The sequence below is a fragment of the Saccostrea echinata genome, unplaced genomic scaffold (assembly GCF_033153115.1).
Source record: "Saccostrea echinata isolate AGI-Se365-2 ecotype Australia unplaced genomic scaffold, CSIRO_AGI_Sech_v1 ptg000056l, whole genome shotgun sequence".
NCBI lineage: Eukaryota > Metazoa > Mollusca > Bivalvia > Ostreida > Ostreidae > Saccostrea > Saccostrea echinata.
Window position 1 is genome coordinate 15,512,986 of NW_026889805.1, and position 22,189 is coordinate 15,535,174.

At 34.9% G+C, this 22,189-nt stretch overlaps 2 protein-coding genes and 1 non-coding gene across 3 annotated transcripts in view; 1 reads left to right on the plus strand and 2 right to left on the minus strand.

Annotated features, from left to right (window-relative positions):
* Positions 1-6,819, minus strand: part of LOC133173026 (protocadherin Fat 4-like) — a 39,072-nt gene extending 32,253 nt beyond the window's left edge. The window contains exon 1 of the mRNA XM_061307905.1: positions 1,490-6,819. Coding sequence (XP_061163889.1) covers positions 1,490-6,640 — 5,151 coding nt within the window. The 5' untranslated portion in view covers positions 6,641-6,819. The remainder of the gene's footprint in view (positions 1-1,489) is intronic.
* Positions 6,820-8,631: 1,812 nt separating this feature from the next.
* Positions 8,632-8,705, minus strand: Trnan-guu (transfer RNA asparagine (anticodon GUU)). The gene has a single exon. It is a non-coding gene; the product is annotated as a tRNA-Asn (tRNA).
* A 7,365-nt stretch (positions 8,706-16,070) lies between these two features.
* Positions 16,071-17,784, plus strand: LOC133173902 (collagen alpha-1(XIV) chain-like). Its single transcript, XM_061308968.1, has 5 exons — positions 16,071-16,149; positions 16,476-17,027; positions 17,117-17,239; positions 17,373-17,472; positions 17,616-17,784. Exons 1-5 carry the CDS (start codon positions 16,071-16,073, stop codon positions 17,782-17,784), a joined length of 1,023 nt encoding a protein of 340 aa, XP_061164952.1.
* Positions 17,785-22,189: the final 4,405 nt, after the last annotated feature.

Below are 22,189 nucleotides of genomic sequence, written 5' to 3' on the forward strand. Positions count from 1 at the left end.
TCTTTTTCTTATAAATTATCAATAAAGTTTTTAAATACAGAGTAATCTCCCCTTCCCTTGCATACAGGCCCTGCTTTCAGTCTGAATGAATCAACAGTTTTCTTGCGACAATACATTGTTAATCCCTGCGATATGAGAAGCTTTTAATTTCCATTCCCCATATCAAACCTTTTCAGAGAGTCTTAAGACATCACAATATTTTAATTGAGAAATACAAACAACCTACAGAAACTGCTAATTCATAAAGTTTTCAGTCCTGCTTAACATTACGGCATTCCTGGGAAAAGAACTATGTTATAGCTAGAAAATGTGACACTTGTGGACATTTACCTGTCAAAATCTTCACCTGAGATTACAAACCTGGACAACCTGTAAAGCTACATTAACTGTGTTTGGGAACACCAAAATGCTGTGATGGTGTGATATAATTAATAAAACCTGCCACTGGTTCCATTATACATGATTACATATGACACTTTTCATTAAAAGTAGAATTCAGACCATGCATAACATTTATTATAACTTATACACCTGGCTGCCCCCTTCACCTGAGGAAGATACTCATGTATTTATTATTTAGGGTAGATGAGAGGATCAAGTGTTTAGATGAGCATTAGAGAGGTTGCAAACAGCACACATCTTACAGTCAAGTGGACGCCATATACAGCTCTCCCTAAAGAAGACCTACACCACTGGTTCAATCGTCATGCAGAAACAAATTACAGGGTAGACTAGCCATCCACCCTTGATACACACCTCTACTGACTTTGACATTGGCCAGGAAGAACTTTTAAGCTGAATACATGGAATTTTACTTTGATTTAATCACTGTATCATGTTAAATGGACCTTCCCTACCCTGTATCATACGAAATTAAATTCTATGGATGTTTGTGGTCAGCTAGCATGACCAGTGAATTAGAAGGCCCTGTAATTTGTAATCATATCTAATCTAGAAATAACAGGACACACACTAGTGCCTTCTGAGAATCAGTCCCAATCCTTATCAAGCCTTGTCCCATTGTTACCCAATCAACCAAAACAAATTTAAATCTGTCCATCGACATATGCCCCTGTAGAAATTATCATGCTTTCCTTGGCCACAACCCAATGTCTTTCCCTTTAATGAGTAAAATATTGAGAACCAAAATTTGAAAAGAAAATATACCCCAATAAAAGCCCTAACCTAATGGTACCAATCCTGAGCACAGAATTCTAAAAGCAATTCTCCATCTTAACAGTAACAATGCAGACCAAAGTTCTATATTAAAACAATTTTTTCTAAAACAGTATCTTGAGACTGGGTATTAGCACTATAACTTTATGTAACCATAGAAAAATCAATTAATATTTGCATAAACTACTGGTACTCTAAATCATTTTCCCAATCGAAACGGTCATAAATTGAACATTTTCCATAACAGTAGTACTGGAAATAGCCCTACAATTTACATTTTTAGACCAATAAAAAAGGAAAATATTGAACTTACCTCTTCCAAGGATGCCTGAGGAAAGTCAGATTGAGTGTTGACTGCACAGACAGTTAGGTTCACTTGACTTCCTGTCACCTCCCGATCAAGGAATCCATTTGTCCGAATCATTCCAGATGTCTTGTCCAAAATGAAATAATATCCATTGTTGGACAGAGCAGATTTTATTTTCACAATATAATATTCCACACTAGCCTCTGAACTTAGAACAGAATTCACATTGGCCTCTTCACCTTCCCGAACAGAAAATCTGTAAGGAGTATTGCTGAACCGTGGACCAGTAAGAGCATTCATTTGAATCAGTATAACAGTAACAGTGACGATTGTAGTTTGAGCGGGACGTCCTTCATCCGAAATTGTAACAGTCAGCTTGTACATTGTAGGACTCTGAGGCAAATTTTCATTCAGGTAAAGTTTCCCAAGTGCACTATCCAAACTGAACTTCTTTGTTACTTCCATACCACCCAAGAGCTGAAACACTATAGTTCCATTGCTAAGGTAATCTGGATCAGAAGCATGTATGGTTCCAATGTGACCAGTACTTGTGGGGTACTGTATAGTTAGTGCTGGCGCACTGTTCAAAATTGGGGCATTATCATTTTCATCCAGTACATGAATCGAAAACATTTTTTCTGATGTTAAGCGTTGACTGCCATTGGGGGCCAAATCACTGGCAACAACAGTCAGCATATACAAGGCCACTTTTTCTCTATCCAGTTTAGTCTCCAAACGCAGTCTTCCATCATCTTTATTAATTTTAAAATCATTTCCAGGGGGATCTTGGTTTACAAGAAGGTACTCCACTTTTCCATTTAAACCATTGTCTTTATCGCTGGCTGAGATCTGTGCAATACTAGCAAACTGTTGTGTGTTTTCAGAAATGGACAAAACGCTAAAGTCATTGAGAAACTCAGGATAGTTGTCATTAACATCTACAATCCGAACATTCAAATCAGCCTCCGATGACAATCTTGGATCACCTTTATCTGTAGCAATGACCTTGACACTGTACAATTTCTTTGTCTCAAAGTCCACCAATTTGTTGAGGTAGATATTTCCATTATGACTGTCGATTTTGAAAGTGTTATTTGATTCACTCAAGGAGTACTCTATTTCAGCATTGATGCCAAGGTCTGTATCATCTGCTGTGACCTGGATCAACTTCTCCCCCAGTCTGGTGTCTTCTGGGATGTTGACTTCATACACTGTGAGATGGAAAAGTGGGGTATTATCATTAATATCCAGGATGTTAATGATGACTGTGGCTGACGATGTGAATGTTTTGGACCTGCCATTGTCTGCAGCCTGTACTTTCAAACTATACAGATCTAGAGTCTCAGTATCCAAATTCCCATTCAAGGAGATCTGTCCACTCCCTGGATTTATGTTGAACATGTCATCAGTGTTTCCCTCAATAATTGTGTAGGTTAAAGCTGCATTTTCATCTATGTCTAAGTCAGTGGCTGTGACTTTGTACACAAATGAGTACTTGGCCATGTTCTCTTTCACAGACGTTCTGTAGATGTCTCTATCAAAATGAGGTGGGTTGTCATTCTGGTCCAGTATATAAATGTGGGCAGTTATGGTATCCTCTTGTCTTTTAACTCCATTATCCATTACTGTCACCTCAACACTGTAGTAATCTTTCCCTGTCTCAGATATCAGAGCCTCCCTATCATAAGTCCTCAGAGTCGTGATTTCTCCTGTTTGGAAATCAATGGTGAAATTGTCCTGGTCCTCAGATAGTAGAAAAGCTAGTTCTGCATTTCTTCCTATATCAGCATCTAAAGCTTTAACAGCCCCAATCTTCTCTCCAGGAGGCACATTTTCTGACACATAAAAGGAGTAAGTCTGATTCAGGAATCTGGGCCTGTTGTCATTACTGTCCAAAATATGAATGGTTACATTGACTTCAGAACTCCTTGGAGGAATACCATGGTCCTGAGCCATAACTGTCAATTTATACAAATCCCTGGTTTCCCTGTCTAGCGGCTTAGCAATGTACAGCTTTCCATTGGGAAAGATTCCAAACTTTCCATCATCATTTCCCCTAGTTATGTTGTAGATTAGATAAGCATTTCTACCCATATCAGCATCAGTGGCAGTCAGGGTATGGAACTGAGTGTTAACCAGAGTAGATTCCTCTAGGGTGATGGCATAGTCTGTTTTGGGAAACACTGGGTTGTGATCATTGACATCTGTAACATGAACTGTAATATTCATGGAGGCGCTATTTGAAGGAGATCCTGAATCAGAGGCGATGACTTTCAAGTCAAATTTCATACCATAGATCTTCTGGTAAGGTCGTGTCAGAGTAATCATCCCCGAGTTTGGATTAACTTTGAATAGATTGGAGTTTGCTGTCAGTGTGTAAGTCACTAAGCCATTTGAGCCAGAATCCTCATCTTTTGCAAATGCATAATAAACTTCATGGCCCACAGCACTATTTTCTTTAAGATCAACATCAACTGAATTATACTTAAACTTTGGTTTGTTATCATTCTTATCCTGTACAATAACAAAGACCTTGACATTGGCTGAACCACCTTGACCTGTGGCAGTAACAGTAAGTTCATAACTGGGTATATATTCACGATCCAGCAATCTGGTTGTACTAATTTCTCCTTGATCATTTATTTTGAAATTGCCTTCATAATCACCATCAGTGATAGCATAGGATAGAGAAGCTCCACTAGACACTGCTACAGACCCAAGAATCTGGTTCTCCCCTAAATTTTCCATAACTGTAAACTGGTAGTTGTCTTTGGTAAACACAGGTAGAGAGCTTAGAGATGTGACCACTGTTATTTTGACATCAGCATTGACAGATGCCCTATGCACAGTATTTGTATCTCTGCATGTGACTTTTAAGGTGTATTCCTGCTGAGACGATCTTTCAAATTCATATGTTGTACTTATCCACCCTGTGTTGGTATCCAGCACAAACTCTGGATAATCATTTGGAAAGGAGTAAAATATCCTACCACCTTCTCCTTGATCTGGATCCACAGCATTCACCTTCACAACTTTGGAGCCAGAGGGAGTAGATTTTAAAACATTAGCAAAATACTTTTGTGGATAAAACACAGGCACATTATCATTTACATCATCCACTGTGAGGTAGACTGTAGCTGTAGAGGACAAAGGCAGAACTGACTGGTCTGTAGCAATCACTCTTAAAACATAGTGATTGACTTTTTCTCTGTCCAGTTTGGTTAGAGTGATAACCCTTCCACTCTGGGGGTTCACATTAAATGTATCTGGATACAGCTCTTGGACTTCTGGATGAAAGCTATATACCACTGTTCCATTTGGTCCAGAATCTGTGTCTAATGCAGTCAGACTAATCACAACTGTTCCTAACTGTTGCCCCTCTGGCAGATGAACTTGGTAGGAAGATTGATTGAATGTTGGTGTTACATCATTTTCATCACTTATTCTGACTGTCAATTTGGTGTAGCTTGTAAGGGGGACACTTGCTCCATCTTGTGCCGATATGTTCATCACAACTTCTGAGGCCAGATTGTATTTTAGAGTTTTCCTCAGTGTCACAAGCCCAGTGTGTGGATTGATTTCAAACCAGCCATGATTATTTCCAGATAAAATTTTATACGTTAACTTGGCATTGATTCCAGAATCTCTGTCTTCTGCAACCAGGTTAGCAACAAAGCTCCCAACAGGTAAGGTTTCCAGAACATTTGCTACATACTGCCTCTGAAGGAAAGTTGGTGGAAATTCGTTCACATCCGCCACAACAATAATGAGATTTTTGGTTCCTATTTTTGGAGGGGACCCCATATCCACAGCTTGTATGGTTAAATTATACATGTCTATCCTCTCTCTATCTAAACTGTCAACGTTCACTAACAATGCATTATATTTATACTGGAAACTTGAGTGAAGTCGAAAGTGGTTAAGTTCATTTCCTGTGATAATCTTAACAGAGGAGATGTTAGCTGAGATTCCCGTGTCTGCATCACTCACTGTTATAGCTGCAACATAGTCCCCATTCTTCGCTGTTTCATTTACGGATATATAATTTTTTACTGAGCCCTCATGGATAATATTGATGGTTGGTGCATGGTCATTCTCATCCTTGATACTGACTGTCACATAAGCTCGGCCATTCAATGCTGGACTTCCACCATCTTGAGCCTCCAATGTCAGGAAGATACATCCGCTGGATGAACACGGCTGTGATCCTCCGCAATCAGTGTTACAGCGAAGCGGAGTACGGGTGGTGCGAATTTCTCCTGTTCGTTCATCAATTTTAAATTGTTGTGATTCATCGGTCAGTGTATAAAATATATTTCCATTATCTCCAATATCATCATCAGTTGCATCCACTCGAATCACAAGAGTATCTATCGGAGAACTTTCATTCACAGTAGCTGTATACTGACTCATTGAAAAAATAGGTGGATTATCATTTGTGTCTGTAACTTTAATTTTTACAATTAGATCTCCGTATAATGGCATATCACCTTGATCATTTGCTCTGATGGTTATTTCATATGAATCTTTTTCTTCTCGATCCAGTCCACTTGTAAGCTCCAAATACAAAACTTGTCCAAATTTTGAAGGATCAAAAACTGTTCTAAATTTGTTATCATCATTTCGGGCTACTATTTGATAATTTGTAACATTTCCATTTTTGTTTATGTCTCGATCGGTGGCTGTATCTAGTCTAATGCTATATCCAATGTTGGCTTTTTCTGAAATGTCTCTGTTAACTGGACTTTGGGGAAAAGTGGGAGAATTGTCATTTATGTCTAGCACCGTTATGTAGATATCAATAGGAATTTGTGACGAGTCTCCTGGTGGCCGACTTATCACAAGAATATTGAGTCGATCTGATGACAAGAGTTCTCTATCTATCTCAGCTCTGGTGGATATTTCACCAGTCGTGGGATTCAGTGAAAAGTATGGTTGTGGTTCATTGAAGGTGTATGAATATGAGGACTGAACTGATAAAAATCCGACTCGGGTCCCAGGAGGTCGCCCCTCGTATACCGAAAAGTTTGTTCCAGGCCCTTGGCCCTGGGCATATGTCACTAGGAACTGTAGCAGTACCAGAACGATAGCTGTCCATCTTTTCCGTGCTGGGGTATAACCACATTTGGCACATTCGGAAATTACCGATATTTCCATCTTCAGTTCGTGCTATGCATTGATCCCATTATCACTTTCACAAATCCTTGACAAGAAAATTTTCCCAAATACAAACCTCGTTATGGGATTACATTCTTCCTCTTAGTATTTGGTAACAGTAGTTTTTGTTCTTCTCGACAATGTACACATTGCTTTTCGGATTTAGTCCCCTTTTATGTTGACACACACCACGGCATGCCCAACCGCTTACAATATACCTGAGATTTAATGAAACACAGTATTAAGCAACACTCCTTTGGTTATCAGTAATTCCACACTATGAACATCTTTTTTTAAATTATCTCATTTTTCGTATTTCTTGTTTCTTCACTTCGCAAAAATCTGTTAATTTGTATTTCAAACACGTTTGTCGTCTTCGATAGATGTTCAGTCCGTCATGTTTGTTCACATTTCTATACAAAACACAGCTACCTTGCGTGACGTCACAAGTACCGCCTTCAAGGTAAGTGATTGACAGGTGATTCGGTCGAAAGTTTTCTCATCAAGTTATCTAAACAGTTATGTATGTAGTCTAGAGTGTAACAAACCTTTGTGTTATTATGTAACATTCTTATTTATGACAAACTGTAAAGGGGGGGGGGTGTCTGAATTTCATTAAATCGATTCGTTAAAAAACAATATAAATTACTGCCTCTGAAAGTTTCAAGATCATAAACCGCTTTCTCTATGAGAAAATTATTTTCTTTCACTCTTCTAAGTTTCATTAAAAATCGTTAGTCAAAAAACATAAATTATTAACAGATTAATTGATAAAAAAAAAAGTTATAACTGTCCATCTCCGAATACCTATGAAAGCTGAACATTATTTTGATTCTCAACCTTTTAATCTAAATCGAATTTGATCAGATAACCGTAAAAACCAGAAATAATAATAATAATGAATAATAATGAAACCAGTTTCTGATTTTAAAATAATAATTTCTCCTTTTGGGCATACAAGGAAAAGAAACCTTTCGGTCATAGATTTAGAAAGTAATTTGCCACCTTGTCATGGGTCAAATATCTGTGAATAGTAATTAGAACGATATTCATGAAAATGTCAGATTGATGAAATCATTGAAGGTACTGGGTTTAATGAGGTGTCAGATGGGTATTACTACATAGCATTGATTAATGTCTCAATCACTCAATAATCTATCATCATGTGTCAAAATATATGCATTGAAATGCTGAACTAAGATGCAACTATTTCGATACAGGTGTAGATTTCCGTTTTTTACTAGTATAATTATTACAATCTTAATTTCTTTTCTTTATTAATTTTCCATACCAGATTAATTCTTTAAATAAATGGAATTGTCCAAAAATAAGTTATTGTAAATATAAAAGGCTAGTTAGATGGTTTGTTGTATTGTGTATACATGTATGTACAGGATTTTAATAAATAGTTTAAGAAAAAATATGGCTGAGTTGAAATACCTTCAACAAAACCACTCTTATTTAATGTTTTTAGTATCAACTGACAAAAAAATTAAAGATTCTGTCTTTGAAATGTTAATACAGTGTACATTTTTTTTTCATTTTTATTTTTTTTCTTTTGATTTATTTTATTTTATTTTATTTTATTTTATTTTATTTTATTATTATTATTTTTTTTTTTTTTTTTGAAGGGTGTTTTCAAGGATAACACAAACTTTTTTTTTTTACCAGAAACCAGCAACATCTCATAGATTTATTTATGTTCATTTAGGTAACTTAAACAATGTTTGCAGAGTGAGTGTGCAAATTTTGTAAGATTTTGTAAAAATGTCATAAAATGTGTGCAAAAATTTGTCTGGTTTATATAGATACAGGCTCAAAGTCACAGATTTGAACAACAAAGAAAATGTGCATTTTCTTTATATTTAGTAATGTATTATTTATATCATTTCTTTTCAAACAGTCAAAAAGAATATATCAACCCATGTAATTTTTTGGTTTGCTGATTCATACCATAGGGGAACCCCGCAAAAAAAAAAAAAAAAAAGATCCGTCCCTGGGTGGGCTCGAACCACCAACCTTTCGGTTAACAGCCGAACGCGCTAACCGATTGCGCCACAGAGACTTACTTACCAAAGAGTGAATTAAGATTCTATAGCATTTTTTGATATGCTATTTTGTGCATTTTTTTTCTCCTGGTGCGGGAAAGTAAGATTTCGTTATATATATAAAAATAGCCATTCCGTTTCTTACAACTGTAAAGAGAGCTTTTTCTATGTACGTGCATAAAGATTTTTTTTTTTTTTATGTTGTGGTCTTCAAATTTTCTCAGAGCTAGGGAGAACAACTCCTGCCCAAACAACGTAGAATGAGTATAAAATTGTTGAGTTATGTCCTTTACAAGCAAATGAATATAAGAGGAAGAATAGGATGATAGAGTTTGTTTGTCTGTTTGTTTTTTTTTTTTTTTGTTTTGTATTTGTTTGTTTTTTTTTTTGTTTTGTTTTTTTTTTGTTATGTTTGTTTTTTTTTTGTTTTTTTTTTTTTTTTTTTTACACCCATTCAGACTCAGTTATTGTATGAATTATTTTATTACTAGGACATACATGTGACAGAACTGAAAAATCACAACTGGAGATTTGAAAATTTTCAGCTGAAGTTTGGGTCTCAAAGCTGGAGATTTTTTATCGACATTTTTTCAAATCGCAAAAGACCATCCAACCCCCAAAATTCAGGAAAAAAATACCTTCTCCCAGTTTATTACTTTACAAATGTTATTTTATAAAGTTGTTGTCTATAGTTTTAAGAAAAATATGATAAAGTTTTTATTCAAATGACGTGAAATTGAGTATTCAAAATGAAATCAACTCATTTCCTAGTAAATTAATTCAGAGTTAACAGCATCATTAAAACATTGGATAAAATTTTATTTTTGATTTAGTATTGATATATCAACTGGTAAGTGAAGTAAAACATAGCTAGGTTTTATGTAACAAATTCTATGTCAGTAATTTGTTTTTAAATAGAATATGTACAGATGAAAAAAAAGTACCCTCTAAAAAAATTAACTAATTAGAGTCAGGTATATTTTAGCAACACCCTGTAGTGTGATCTATTTTTAACTAGAGTGTGACCTACATTATAACTGTATCTTTTAATGACCAAAGCAGCATTAGAAGAAGGCAACTGGGTATTTTAGCAACTAATTACAATGTTTTGCATTCAGTAATAAACATCAATGGTCTTTTATCAAGTTGATATATCACTAATTTTTACAACATAATTATACGACCCCATGTTGATTCCTACGAAGCCTACCGCTGTGAAAATTTATTGCACTGCCGTTGTTATCTCAATTTCTTTTCATTCTGAGCAATTATATGAAACACGATCAAAAACATATTGCAAATAATATTTAATTTGAAGAATTTTAAAACACGGAAGATTTAAAAATTAATCGGGAGGGGCGGAAGGGGGGTGAAATATCGGGAGATTTTGTCTCCCGCCGGAAGAATCACATGTATGCTAGGAGATCTAGGTCCTAATTCTTGAATTTTAAAACATAAGGACTGGGAAACAAACAAAGCCTAGATATCCTAACCAGACCCGTAGAACGCGGGGGGGGGGGCACCTTTTTTTTCTGAGTATACTATTTTGCTATATTAAGTTTTTCTTTAGATGCAGGTTGCCCTTTTTTTTTTTGATGTTTTAAGATGGAGCAATGGCAAATTTCAGAATTCGGACTGTAAATTACCTTTTTTTTTTTTTGCTTGTCAAATTTTTTTTGGGGGGGGGGGGGAGCTGCCCCCCCCCCACTTTTGAAACCGTTGCTACGGGCCTGCTAGCGCTCTGTACCTCTATAGTCTGTGTGCAAAACGGGAACAAACCGAAGAAAGCAAATCTATGGAAAGAATAGGGAAAAAAGTGATTAATTTTGCATTTAATATTTTGAATTATTTTGAACAGGGTGATATTTGTCTAAATTATCAACTTCATCTTCAGTTGGGTTGGACAAGTTAAATTTTCAATATTCATTCTTTTAAATATATATTTTAATACACAGGTAAAATACAGATACATGTAATTCCAGGTAAATCCCAGGTGGAGATCAGACTATAATTGCTATCAAAACATATTTCACACCTATTGTTCTATACCTAATTATCAAATGTGTGCAAAACGGGAACACACCGCTTTCTTCAAATTCACAACTATGATACAGACTATAGCAATTAAGTTATTATCTTACCTGGACAAATTCCCGTTTTGCACACATTTTTTCAATACCTGAAATTCAAATGTGTGCAAAACGGGAACAAACCTGAAAATATTGGGATGGACGACCAGAGAGCTACAGTGCCACCCACTGAAAAAAAGTGTATATATTTAAAAGTGCGCTGTTTCTCGATTTATTTCTCCAAACATGCAAGTACACGTGTAAGTAAGTAATATATTTAAATATAGTGACAAGTACATTCTTAGACATAAGACTGCATGACTTGAAGCAGTTTTAAAATAAATCAAACACCGAGCCATCGGCATGCCACTTTGAACACACAATTTTACAATACATAGAGAAAAGAAAAGAGCATAATAAAATAATTTTAAAAAACCCTAAAAATATACATAATAGAAGAGCTTATAATATATATGTTACAGTAAATATATCTTATCAGGAATTTCATATATTTCCTGAATTTTAGGAAATACTTGAAATTTCTATTCTGCATAGGAAATACGTGTATTTATTGTTTTCAGTTTACATTTTATTTACTGATTTTTTCAGTAATTTTTACACGTGTTTACTGACTGTATTTTTTGGTGAGATAATTTAAATTATTATACCTCTGTGAATTTTTTCTATATAAAAATATGACAAATAAACCTGCTATTTTTTCTAAACAACCCCTACTGTGGAATAGTTTTTGTGCTATTTGCCCATGGTGAAATAGTCATTAAACTATTCACCGGCAGCATTCCATTTCCCTCATTTTTCTTCTCAAAACTATTGGGTTTGTGGTATTGTGACGTATCCGGTTTGTGACGTAACAAAAGTAAAGTCGGCTTCGGTATAATAAACACCTATTTACTGACTATTCGGACAATAGCAAGTTTACCGTCCCCCTCGACAGCAACTATTTCCCTCGGCTGCGCCTCGGGAAATAGTTGCTGTCTTGGGGGACGATAAACTTGCTATTGTCCTCATAGCCAGTAAATAGGTGTATAATATGAATCATAAAATATAAACAGAGGCACAGTAAATTCAATGCATGTTTACCTTAACAACTTAAACCCAGTGAGTAGAGTTCAAAAACTTGTTGTATATACAATGGTCTTTAATTGATTCACTTTCCATTTAAAATGGTTGATGATAAGAGGAGGCTTTTCACCAAGTAGATCTTTACTTGTATCAAAATGATATTTCTGTCAAACTTTGATTGCAAAAAGAAATATTAAGGAGGAATGCTAAATTTTTATTTAAGGAAGCTCTAAACACTGCACACTAAAGAGTTCTACTTATAGGGTAGTTTTATGAAGTTAGAGTGATCTGCCCTTAGAAGTAAGATTAGAAAAATGGTTATTTACACTTAATCACACAATTTGATATAGATTAAAATATTCTTAGTATTATATAAGCCCAAGACTAAATAATTTTATTTATTATTTCCATTAATTTTCCCAATGTAAGTAAACAACTGTGATTTCTTATCATGAATAGTCCATTGTCTTGAACATTTTTCCTGCGGAAATAAGGCAGATACCCTATGACGAAAATGAACTAAATAATCTCAATATGCATATCTTTATATAATATATTTTTTTCCAAGTCCAAAAAGCATTTTTTTGTTAGTGTTTAGAGCTTCCTTAATGTTTAAGAGATCCCTTTCAAAATATGGTTTTTAGTTCTGAACGACCAATATTAGTTCTGAATTATTTTATAATGAATTTTCATTTTGCATTTTTTCCCCAGAAAATGTAAAAACTGTTTTATTTGCTAATTAAATGCTTTAGAGTTTTATACTGTTAATAAATGCATATGATTATCAAATAAAACATGTCAAGACGAGTAGGAAAACATTTTAATTTTTTATTTAAATTTATTTACTAAAATAAAATACATTATTTGTGAATATTTTTTAAACCCACAGATAAAACCAGGAACTAAATGTGTAAAGGTGACAAGAATACTCCCTACTGACATGCAAGTTTTTAATATATGTGGAAGTCCAAGAGTGTTAAAATACCAGTTGGGTGAAAATGGCACAAAATTAGAATACATACTGATACGCTGCTTTCACTTTCTGGAATCGGTTGTCTGTGTGAAATGGTCATCACATAAAATGCAGTTATTTTTTTAATTTTTTTTTTAAATAAAAAAAATAATAAAATCGCATACTGACATTTCTTCACGTGTTTTATTATTTACTCATACTATGCTACTATGCATGTATTAACAGCAAAATTACAACCCTGAAGCATCTTATTTGCCATCTTCGCTAGCCAAGGGTTTCCGATCCGAAATCTACTCTGTTGTAGAGTAGATTTCGGATCGGAAACCCTTAGCTAGCGAAGATGCTTATTTGCTAATAAAACAATGGAGTTCACTTGGTCTTCGGGAATATTAATGTTTAATAAACTTGTCTCTTAAATAACGAAAAAAACAAGATGTGTTTGTGAAACACTATGCACCCGGCGGCAACAAAGTTCGAAAAAGCTATTTTTAGCATATAGGTCACAGTCAAGGTCACAAGGTCATTGACCTTGGTGTCATTTGAAAGAACTTAATGAGTGGAGTATGCATACCAAATATGAAGTCTCTCTCTCTCATGGTTCAAAAGTTATGGTGAAGGTTAAAGTTCAACAGACAGACAAACAGACAGACAGGACAAAAACAATATGCGCCCCCGATCTATCGATCCGGGCACATAAAAAAAATGGACAAATGAGTAAAAAAAAAATGGAATTCATTCTTAATATCACTCAAATCACATAAATTACATTTCCTATTACCCCTTGTTAAGTTTTCTTACCTTCCAGAAAAACAATCCTTTAAAGAAAACTGTGTACATTTATTAGAAAAATTACGGAAACGTGCTCCCCGAATTAGTATAGATCTATATCTATAATTGTACTATTTGTCTATCGTCATACTCACGCATGCTAAAATTTTGTTTTTATTTGTCATCATTGTTTACATTTTTATCTCTGTATACAATTGTAAAATTGTGAAGAGATTAATAAATTCAGTTCAGGTTTCGATCTTTAAATTATGTGCTGATAATCTAATCTAATAATTATCTGTTATCACTTTTTCTATATTTTACATTTGTTTCCTTAAATAGCCTTGCAAACAAAAATAGTCAACTAAATGCTTATATAAAATGCATTTTGATGATTCACATATATCAGATATAACTTTTTGTTTAAAAACGTCCCACATTTTATTATATTTTATATCTAAAATTATACCATCTTTTTGATTTCTATAATACAAGTCAGCAAAACTTATGATGTGCATTTCATTTTTAAAACTCATATTCCAGGGATCATTTTTTCTCTATCATATATTGATAACATGCACTCAAAATACAGTTACATGTATTACTTTTTCTTAATTTTAGCCAATATTGTAATATTTTTCGCTTTTTAAATATATCTAGTGACATTCTACCTAACTTATGATAAACAGCACAATTACAAGTATTTTTTATGCTCTCTTTCGAAATCTTGACCTCTTGGCATCAACCGAATCGATGAAAGCAATAATTAAAATGATGCCATCATCAAAACAATTATTGCTCTCGTTAATTCAATTGATGCGCGCATCAAATCATCTAAACTAAAACTAAACAAAACCAAACTTAACTAGATTAAATTATGCTAAGCTAAGATAGATTAAACTAAACTAAATCAAACCATCAAATGACTTGATTTGCGCATCACCGAGAAAAATTAATGATTTGATGAGCGCATCAGTTTAGTTATTGTGGGAAAAAATAAAATGCATGTAAATGAAATTTTCCATAATTAAAAATATCTTCAATTTGGTGCTCCATACAAGACAAATATAAAAATCGATAAATGTACTAACAGTCAGTAACAAAGATTCACTACTATGCATAACTAAAAAGAAAGTATTCGAAACCTTTTTTTTAAATAAAGCTAAATGATTGCAGAAAAGATAAACGAAGTTATCTGCACGTTATCTTTATGCGTTTTATTTATTCATTTATTTTTTTTCTACGATATCGAGCATATAGGCACAGTAAAAAAGAAATGTACCATAATTATGTCATCAAACTTTTTGAAAAGTTACTTTGCTTTAGTATCTCCATCAATGTGCATTCCAAATGAAAATATGGTGCCAGAATATTGAAAATATTAATGGAAAAGTTTCATGTAGCTTAGACAAAGACAATATCTTTCGATCAAGATTTTCCTTTATTAATCACGTTGAAATACTTTACATAATTTATCCATCACGCAGCTTTTGAGATGATTAATAATGTTGGTACTCTTTCAATAAATGAAATTTCGGAATATCTTTTAATTACAGAATCATAGTATACTAGAAGTTTTGTATTCCCTCACACCAATTCTGAAACTTAAATTTCGTCATGCATTTTGTAACTCTCTCTCTTTCTCTTAAAAACAAGGCAAGTAAGTAAGGAAATAAAAAAGTCTTTAATTACAAAAAATACCAATTAAATTTTTAAAAAGTATAGAAATTAAAAAAGCATGCCAAAACAAAACCAAAGAAATGAACAACAAGATGTGTTTGTGAAACACTATGCCCCCGATGGTAATACAGTTCTGGAGTTGGACGTAGACTACAGTGCAATAGTTATGGCCAATGTTAAAGTTTTTCAAATGTAGGTCAAAGGTCACAGTTGAGGTCACATGATAAAAAATTTCTGTACCAATAGAAAGGTCTTGTCATAATGAACACTCATGTCAAACATTAAAGCCTTACCCTTGACAGCGCAATAGTTATGGGCTAGGTTAAAGTTGACAACATACAGACAGACAAACAAATAGACAGGACAAAAACAATATACCCCTGGGATCTTTCGATCCGAGGGCATAAAAATTCTCTGAAGTAGAGCGCACTGTCAGGACTATTCGATACGTAGCTAGAGTTGACCGTTTGTAATTCTAGATCATTGTCATAGTCTTAAAAATGAACCAACAATTAATTATTGCATGTTATGCAACAAACCGAAAAGGGTACCCTAAATGGAACTGTATAGTGTTGAAAATATAAGCGTACAACAATGTCACTCTTCTGGTTGCACCTTTCTGGCTCTGACCCAGTAAGATCACACAATGGTGTAGTTTAATCTTAAATATTTAATCCCACATTAATAAACGTATATTGCGAACACTTTCCTTATTAAAGAATGACACATTAAACAAAAGCTTTTAAATTTGGCATCACCAGTTAGAACTAAATTTATGTGATCTCAAACATGGTGGCTCATCGGACAACATGAATCCTCCTTCCTTGGCTGTTCTAAATCTTCACCTTCTGATTTCCCTGGCAGTCGTCTGCTCCGGAACACTGAGAGGTCTGTTTGTCTGATCAGTCTCCAGAAATATGAAATTTTTGTCAAACTATTTAATATGATTTGTGTGTGTTTGTGTGTTATATCAACTGATGCCATCACGTTACCGTGGTTTCTTCTCAGACAGGCTATTTTGCAATATAGCTAACTTTTTTGTCGCATCTACGAATCTACGAATGATACTTGCAAACAAAAACTCACTTTGAAGTGTCACTGATGAAAACGACTTCTGTGTTATTTTTTTTCATTCTCAGTATGAATTGTTAAAATAGCATTGATTTTTTTCTTTTCTATTGGCCTTAGCTTTTACATTTCTCACTTTTGTACAGATGTTGTTTTTGTTCTGGACAAATCAGGAAGTGTCCAGCAGGACGATTTCGATGAAGCAGTAGACTTTGTTTACAATGTGACAAAATGGCTGACTATTGGACCGTCTAACATCCAAGTGTCTGCAGTTACTTTTTCCACAAATGTCCAGACAAACTTTGACTTGAGCGCCCACTCAACCAACACAAGTTTACTGGACGCTATTTCTAATTTGAAGTCTGTGTCCACAGGTGGGGGAACGTACACATTTGACGCCCTCAACCACGTTAGGACAAATGTCCTTACGTCTTCAGGAGGTGCTCGCTCGGGGGTTCCTAAAGCAGTGGTGGTGCTGACAGACGGATTGTCCGCCAATAGTCTTCTGACAAAAGAAAGGGCAGCGGAACTCCACGCCGACAATGTGGAGGTGTACGCTATTGGAATTGGTAATGCCGCGGCTTCTACAAACACTGAGTTATCAGACATTGCTAGCGATCCCGACTCCGAGTATCTACAAACCGTGGACATGTTCCAGTACCTCTGTGCTCTAGTTCCAGAGCTTGTCCCAAAGTTAGGTAAAATATCATTACGTATGTTAATTTTTCATGTCATTCTTTCGTTTTTTTAGTGTATTTTGCATTATTTTCATCTTTTTTAATGACAGACAACGATACCCTGAATTCGGATTTTTTCCGCTGTCCCACCCCTGCTCCCACCACTCCAAGAACTTTAACGTTCCTAAATAAAACCAGTGGCAGTGGAGATTCCACGTCAACTGATGGCGGCTGTAAGGAGATAATTTTCCATAACAATGTTGCTACATACCTATAACAAATAAATCAAATGCTCAAATTTTATCAGATAATTGTTGAAATCCTTCTTTGTCATTTTTCTTTACTGTTTGATTATGCTATTTCTAGCATCAGCCGCAGGAGCTGTCGGAGGCGCGGTGGGCGCCGTGGCTGGAGTGGGAATAGCGGCAGCGGCTGCATACGGGGCCGTGCAGTACGCAAACTTACTGTAAGTAACAGATGACTAATCCTTCAACTGATCTGTGTTTTTACCCAATAATATTAACATTATGGGCTCAGACTACATCTAAGCATCAACCAATGACATATGGATGTACATTTTTCTAAATACAAAAAACTAATACTTTTAAGGAGGAATAAGGCCTTAACTGTGGAGTCCATAGTATCACAATATAAAGAAGCACCCCTTGGTCAGAGTAACTCCAAATTCCGTCCTGTCGAATTTCAGAACACTGAAACCTTCAATATTAACAGTTATGATGTTATAATACCCTCAGCACCACCTTTGACCACCGTATAAGTCACTCAGTACGTGAGCATTCTTTTATAATACTTGTGTAACTGTCTGAAAGCCCCATTTGCCTTAACATGCCACACACGGGAAGTATTAGTGATAAGGGAATAGTGCTGTCATCGTTTCTGATCCCCTACAGTATAAAAACGATGACAACATTATTATTTTTATTTATTTAATTTTTTTGACAGAAAAGCGCAGGCACCCAACCCGTTTGTGGAGTCCATTGTGGCTCAGTACAAGGATGCGCCACTGGGGCAGGGTAAAGCCAAGTGTAAATACAAGTTTGAATTCTCTGGAATCCCGCAAGGACCAGTCGAAACGTCCATGCCTCCAGCCATAACAGCGTGGACTTAACATGAAGAAATATCACTTGATTTTAGAAATATTAAATATTTGTTTAATATGTCGTTTATTGTCTTATTTGTTATATTTTATGCCTGAGTTGTTTAAATATATTTTCATAATTTTAGAAACATAGTTCTATTTTTAAATAAAGGTTTTTTAATGACCTGTCATAAAAATATTATTTTGAATTTATGTCACAAATTTATTTCATTCTTTCTTATCTCTTGCCATGTGTGCTAGAGAAACTTGACTAAATCAAGATGCTACAATTCATATTAAGAAATAACGGTTTTGTTGTTCTTAAGATATATATTTTTAAAGTTTTCCCCTGCATATTTCTCTACCATGTTCTAATGTATTATGCATCTTAATGGTAGAAGTATATATATATGACTGCGTTTATCCGTCATTATTTTTTCCGTGTGTTTGTTCTTTTGGTGTGTCTTTGTGTTGATTCTTTCAGTCCCCCCCCCCCACCCCCCACCCCCACACACACACACAATTCGGCACAGACAGAAACACACAGTTCTCATTATGTTCATCAGAGATCAGCCTTGATTTAAAGCATTATTTTCATAACTGGTGCTAGAATGTTGCTAATATCCTTCAGGCCCCCGTCATTATGTTTGTGTGGATTTAGAGTGATGTACACGTCTGGTTGCTACGACCATGTCACTGAAGCAGAGCAAGATTCGTAAAAGGCTGAGATCTATTTGTCCGCCATATTATCCTGCAATTAACATTACATGTACGACCCATGTACAAGCTGTTCACTTCGTCACACTTCAGTGTAATCAGTTTCCACCGGTGTGAAATGGGGTTCGTTTATATGAGAATAATGACAAACGCCATGCTGTCGTTGTTGATAAATATATTCACTCTCAGTATAATCAGTATTATCACAGCTCTGAAATATATATAAACAATCATAAATATTTTATAACAAAGCATACATGTAGATCACTTGCCAGATAGCACGGTCAAATGAAGAGTTATTTCCCTTTAATTGTGCTCATAGATAAAACATTAAGAGTTATCTTTCTTAATCAATAATATGTACAAAGTATAAATACTGGAATATATAGATAAAACAATGAGATCAAATTATACTGAACTCTTCCAGAATAATATAATTATATTGACAATATACAAAATATATACATCATACCTATATGTGATATAGAGCCATAACTCCAATATATATATATAGCTGAACACAGCTGTACTCTATTCAGTGATCTGTGTATGAATAATATAAATATAACTTTACTATATTACACACTTATTGTCACAGATATAAAATATACTTATTACTCTGAATATTTACAAAGTCATAAAATAATCACACAAACTGAACTTTCATACTTTATATTAGAATATTATTATTTGGTAATTTAGCAGATAAACAATTATATAGCAATAATGAAATCAGTAAAAGTAAACTTACATTCTGTCCTGTCTTGGTCATTGTCATAAATAAGTCATCATATATCAAAAAGCCAATATGTCTGCTCTGACCAAGATATCCAACAAAAGTAATTAACTAAGTAAAAACCAAAAGAGAGGGAAACTAACCAACCAATGAAATCCAAGTTGGCCTGGACACTACACAAGATATATATAGAAAAGGGACAGGGGTTTAAATGACCACTGTGATGTCATACATCTATAAATAACTAAATAAACACAGATTGATGTAAATAATTCCATGTGGATTTATTCAATAAATGAAATGCTGTAAAGAAATAAATATGACAATTTAACTGAATTAATTTAATCCTGAAATATAATAATTAATATATAAAATAAATCACTCTATCACATACTTCCCCTCTTCGTGAAATGACGTCCTCGTCATTTACTATTTCATAAAGAAATAACGACTGTAAAATAAAATAAAATCATATGAAACATAGAATATCACTGAAAATTTATTTACACTTACCAAACTGACTGACTGGCTTAATGTACTTATCTTAACTAATTCTTACCTGTAATAATATCTATCAGAGCCTTTTCTACGAGTTCTTTACTGTTGTTGGAATGAAATACATTGCTGGAAGCTAATGTCTGCAAATAATCAGCCCTTGTTTTCCAGTCTGGTTGTTGTTTTGCTATCTGTTGGTTTACTATATAGTCTCCACTAGTGATCCATGATGTTGTTTTCTTTACTCTTTTAGATCTTCTTGGTACAGTCTTTGGTATCTGTTGTTCATCAGCTGAGTCTTCATCAGAATTGGTATTATCCAAATCGTCATTACCAGCTTCTGCTTGTTGTTTTGTATCTGTAGACTGTTCTGTTTCCTTCATATCAGTGTCTTCTGTAATGGTAGCTACTGAAGTACCTGTGTCATCAACATGTTCAGCAGGTGAAGGTATTCCGGAACTACCCTCATCTTCAGCGCTCTCTTCTTCATTGGCCAATGTATTCTCCTGTGGGTTACTTTCTATCCCAGAAGCAGGTGTACTAATCTTGCTGTGAGCAATAGGTGCTGCTTCATGTACTAACATTTCTTCATTACTGCTCTCTGAGTCACTATCCTCATGTTGTGAGGTACTCTTCTGTTTGGATCTTCTTGTGACTCGAGGTTTTGTTAATTTCCTAGGTGCTGGCTTAGGCTTTTCTGTCAGTAATTCAAAATCTAAGTGTCCAATTGGTAGTAAAAGGTTCCGATGTAAAGTTCTTATACAGGTGTTGTTGCTTTCTTTTCTTACAATATACACTGGAACTTCTTTGTTTGGTTGACTCTGCACTATATATGGCTCTTCCTCCCATTTATCAGATAATTTATGAGTGCCTTCGAATGCAACTATCTTGACCAATACTCTGTCTCCTGGCTGAATGACAGCATCTCTTGCCTTGATGTCATAATTCTTCTTCTGTCTTCCTTGGGCATTTTGGATAGATTTCTGTGCCAAATGGTAAGAATGTTCTAGTTTAGATTTCAAAGATTTTATGTAGGAATTCAGGTTTTCGTGTTGATTTGGTCCATCTGTTTTGAAAATGAGATCTATTGGAAGTCTGGGTTCTCGTCCAAACATAAGAAAGAAAGGTGATTGGCCTGTTGTTTCCTGTTTCATCGAATTGTAAGCATGAACTAAAGTTGAAATGTGAGACTTCCAATCCTGTTTTTGGTAATTTTCAAGTGTTCCTAACATCTTAAGAAGAGTCCTGTTGAAACGTTCTGTTAAGCCGTTGCCCATTGGGTGGTATGGTGTTGTTCTCGACTTGCTTACTCCAAGAATGTTGCAGAGCTCCTGTATGATTTTGGATTCAAAATTTGCACCTTGATCACTATGTAGCCGCAAAGGTATCCCATAATGGACGATGAAATGATGAAATAATGCCTCAGCTGTGGTTTTGGCAGTCTGGTTCCTTGTAGCTATAGCCTGCGCAAATCTAGTAAAGTGATCGGTGATGACCAGGATGTTCTCATATCCTCCTTTTGATTTTTCTAATTTAAGATAGTCTACACACACCAGTTCTAGAGGTTGCGATGTTCTGATATTAATGAGTGGGGCTCTGGTTGGTGTCGTTTTTCTTAGAAGGCATCTCCTGCAGTTTGAAATGAAATGTTCCGTGTCTGCTGTCATTCCTTGCCAATAAAATCTATCTCTAATTAAACTGATGGTTTTCTCGCGGCCAGGATGTCCCATGTCAGTATGAAGATGGTACAATACTGTTCCAATACATGATCTAGGTAAAATTATCTGTGATTTCTTTTTCTCATTCACTGTTGTTTCTCTAATGAGGATCCCATCTCTTAATCTAAGTTTGTCAAAATTCTTGTGAAGTAAAGCATGGTACTGGATGTTGTTGTATGGTAAATGGTGTTTTGCTGGCTTGTACCTATCTCGCACGTATGGTATCCAGAATCTTAGCACTGGGTCGTTGTACTGATGACGACGAATATCAACCTCTGTCTGATCACTCAAGTCTGGTAGGTTGTCAACTGAAGATGGAGATATGGACAAGCATTGTACATAGGGATCATTGGATACAGTTGAGTTGCATATGGTCTTAATGGAATCGGATGTTATGATTTCTTGGTTTGGTATCCTG